General features: G+C 42.7%; 1 protein-coding gene across 1 annotated transcript; it reads right to left on the reverse strand.

Moving 5' to 3' along the window:
• Window positions 1-605: 605 nt before the first annotated feature.
• Window positions 606-2,369, reverse strand: LOC120019966 (fat storage-inducing transmembrane protein 1-like). The gene is made up of 2 exons (XM_038963375.1): window positions 2,191-2,369; window positions 606-1,284 (listed from the first exon to the last, which is right to left on the reverse strand). Exons 1-2 carry the CDS (start codon window positions 2,367-2,369, stop codon window positions 633-635), a joined length of 831 nt encoding a protein of 276 aa, XP_038819303.1. The 3' UTR covers window positions 606-632.
• Window positions 2,370-2,853: the final 484 nt, after the last annotated feature.

Genomic DNA, 2,853 nt, shown 5'->3' on the forward strand with positions numbered 1-2,853 from the left:
TGTTTTAAGGCACAGTCGACTTAGTGTATGTAAACTTCTGACCTACTGGAATTGTGATACAGTGAAATAATCTGTAAACAATTGTTGGAAAAATGACTTGTGTCATGCACAAAGTAGATGTCCTAACCGACTTGCCAAAACTATAGTTTGTTAACAAGAAATCTGTGGAGTGGTTGAAAAACGAGTTTTAATGACTCCAACCTAAGTGTATGTAAACTTCCGACTTCAACTACATGTCCTGCACTGTCAAAGATGCATAATCAAAACGATACAGCATTATGTAATGAATGTTGTATGGTCAGATGCACTGTAAAAATGTGTTCGAGGCCTAGTTAATACCATATTGATATGCATGTACATTTGCAAAATGATGGCACCTGAGGTCTGAAAGGCAGCCATCCAATTGTATGATTTTATTTATCATAAAACTGCTTGTAGACAAGTTCACAAACAAATATTTCTTATCAAGTTCAATAACTGGATGCTAGTTGACAGCAGTTAAAAATGACTTAAAATTCTGTAGAGGGTTTAATTAGCCCCTAATTCTGTCCTGAAAAAGACAGCACATTCATTAGCTCCGTGTCTAAGTTTAATGAGGTGTGTTTATGCCTAAAACCATTCCTCTCATTCTTTCACTCAGGCTTCCCCCCTTCCTTCTTGGTGAAGAGTCCCACCCCTGGTCGTCCAGGACAGTACCAGCTGGGGCCCAGGCGGTACCAGCCCTGATACAGGCCCCTCCAACTAAGACACCCCAGAGCCCCTCCTAAGATCTGTGTGGGGAATGCGGGGAAGTAAGCCAGCAGGCAGAGAAGCAAGAACATCCAGAGGCCTAGCAGGGTGACACAGAACAGGAAGAGCAGGCGCAGTGGGGCCCCCGAGGGCCCACCCAGGGTCAGGTAGGGCCCGAACACGGCCGTCTCCTCTGCCACCAGCAGGCAGCACAGACACAGCAAGAAGATGTCCTCAGAGACCTCATAGCCACGCCACAGCATGCCGTTTCCCACACACAACTGCTTGCTCGCCCCCTCCCGAAGTAGTAGGAAGGGCTGGCCGTCCACCGTGGGCTGGCCATCTACAGCGCTGAGAGGCTCGTAGCAGCTCCCTGTGGCATTCTCAAGGACATCCAGAAGCTTTCGGAACCCCACCCACAGCACGCCTGCCACCACCAGCCTGGACAGGTGTCGCAGTGAGAGAATGAGGGATCTGCGCACTGAGAAGGAAAGGAGGAAGACAAAGGAGCCGACGAAGATGCAGGTCCATCCCCAGCCTGAGCGCAGGAATGCTCTGAATGGTAAAGAAATGACAAGATGGTTGGAACATAGTTTTAAATTAACTGGCAGGCATGTTTTGGAATATTGTTATTATGTACAGGCTTCCTTCTTTTCACTCTGTCATTTGGTTAGTATTGTGGAGTAATTACAATGTTGTTGATCCATCCACAGTTTTCGCCTTTCACAGCCATTAAACTAACTAACTATTTTAAAGTCACCATTGGCCTCATGGTGAAATCCCTGCAGTTTCCTTCCTCTCCTGCAACTGAGTTAGGAAGGCGCCTGTATCTTTGTAGTGACTGGGTGTATTGATACACCATCCAATGTGTAATTAATAACTTCACAATGCTCAAAGGGATATTCAATGTCTGCTTTTTTTTCTTCACCATCTACCAATAGGTGCCCTTCTTTGCGAGGCATTTGAAAACCACCTTGGTCTTTGTGGTTGAATCTGTGTTTGAAATTCACTGCTCGACTAAGGGACCTTTACAAATAATTGTATGTGTGGGGTCCAGAGATTAGGTAGTCATTCAAAAATCATGTTAAACACTATTATTGCACACAGATTGAGTCCATGCAACTTATTATGTGACTTGTTAATTAAGCACATTTTTACTCCAGAACTTATTTAGGCTTGCCATAACAGAGGGGTTGAATACTTATTGACTCAAGACATTTCAGCTTTTCATTTTTAATTAATTTGTAAACATTTCTAAAAACATAATTCTACTTTGAAATGATGGGGTATTGTGTGTAGGCCAGTGTCACAAAATCTCAAAATTCTGACTGTAACACAACAAAATATGTAAAAAGTCAGGTGGTGTGAATACTTTCTGAAGGTGCTGTACTTTAGAAAAAGACCCTGAAACAAACAATAAGACAATCATGCATTGTTATTTGGGCCCATCTTAGTTCTCACCTGTAAAGAAAATTTGTCCTTTTGGCAAAGATGCTGTGTTGGGAGACCCACATGCTCAGGGCAGGTCCAAACACGATCAGGCATGACAATAACAGGTGAAAATGGCGGCGGAAATTGGCACTTCCCATGAGTCTGGCTGCCAGGTCAGTCAAGACCACCAGAATGGTATTGAGAAACATCTCAAGTGACTAAATCTAGTCTCAACTGAAACAATAATGAAGCTTTTATCTCTTCCTCTGGCTTTAAAACTACACCCTATAGTTCATGTGTGTATCCAATGATCCTGTAGGTTGTTGTTTCTGTATTGCTTACTATGCCCGTGTGACTGACCAATCCTGCATGTTATAATCCAAAACCAATACCTTCAGTTGGTGTAAATCACTTTTCATTGAATCAATCCAAAGGTTTGGTAATTCAATCGAGATGCAATCTTCTGCAAGTTTTTGACATTCAACTCTTCATGTGTAGATGTCTTAAATAAAGTGGCAGGTGTTCTGACTTTCAGAAGCTCATTTATTTGAATGTGCACAAATCCAGTTGTTCACCTCCTGTATCCAACACAGTTGGTACATTCCATTTCCACAAATGTTGCACTTAATTTGTTATTCAATATCTTGCAGTTTTCCACAGTTGAAGAATATTTGAATCCTGCCTTGTCTGACC

The sequence above is a fragment of the Salvelinus namaycush genome, chromosome 25 (assembly GCF_016432855.1).
Source record: "Salvelinus namaycush isolate Seneca chromosome 25, SaNama_1.0, whole genome shotgun sequence".
NCBI lineage: Eukaryota > Metazoa > Chordata > Actinopteri > Salmoniformes > Salmonidae > Salvelinus > Salvelinus namaycush.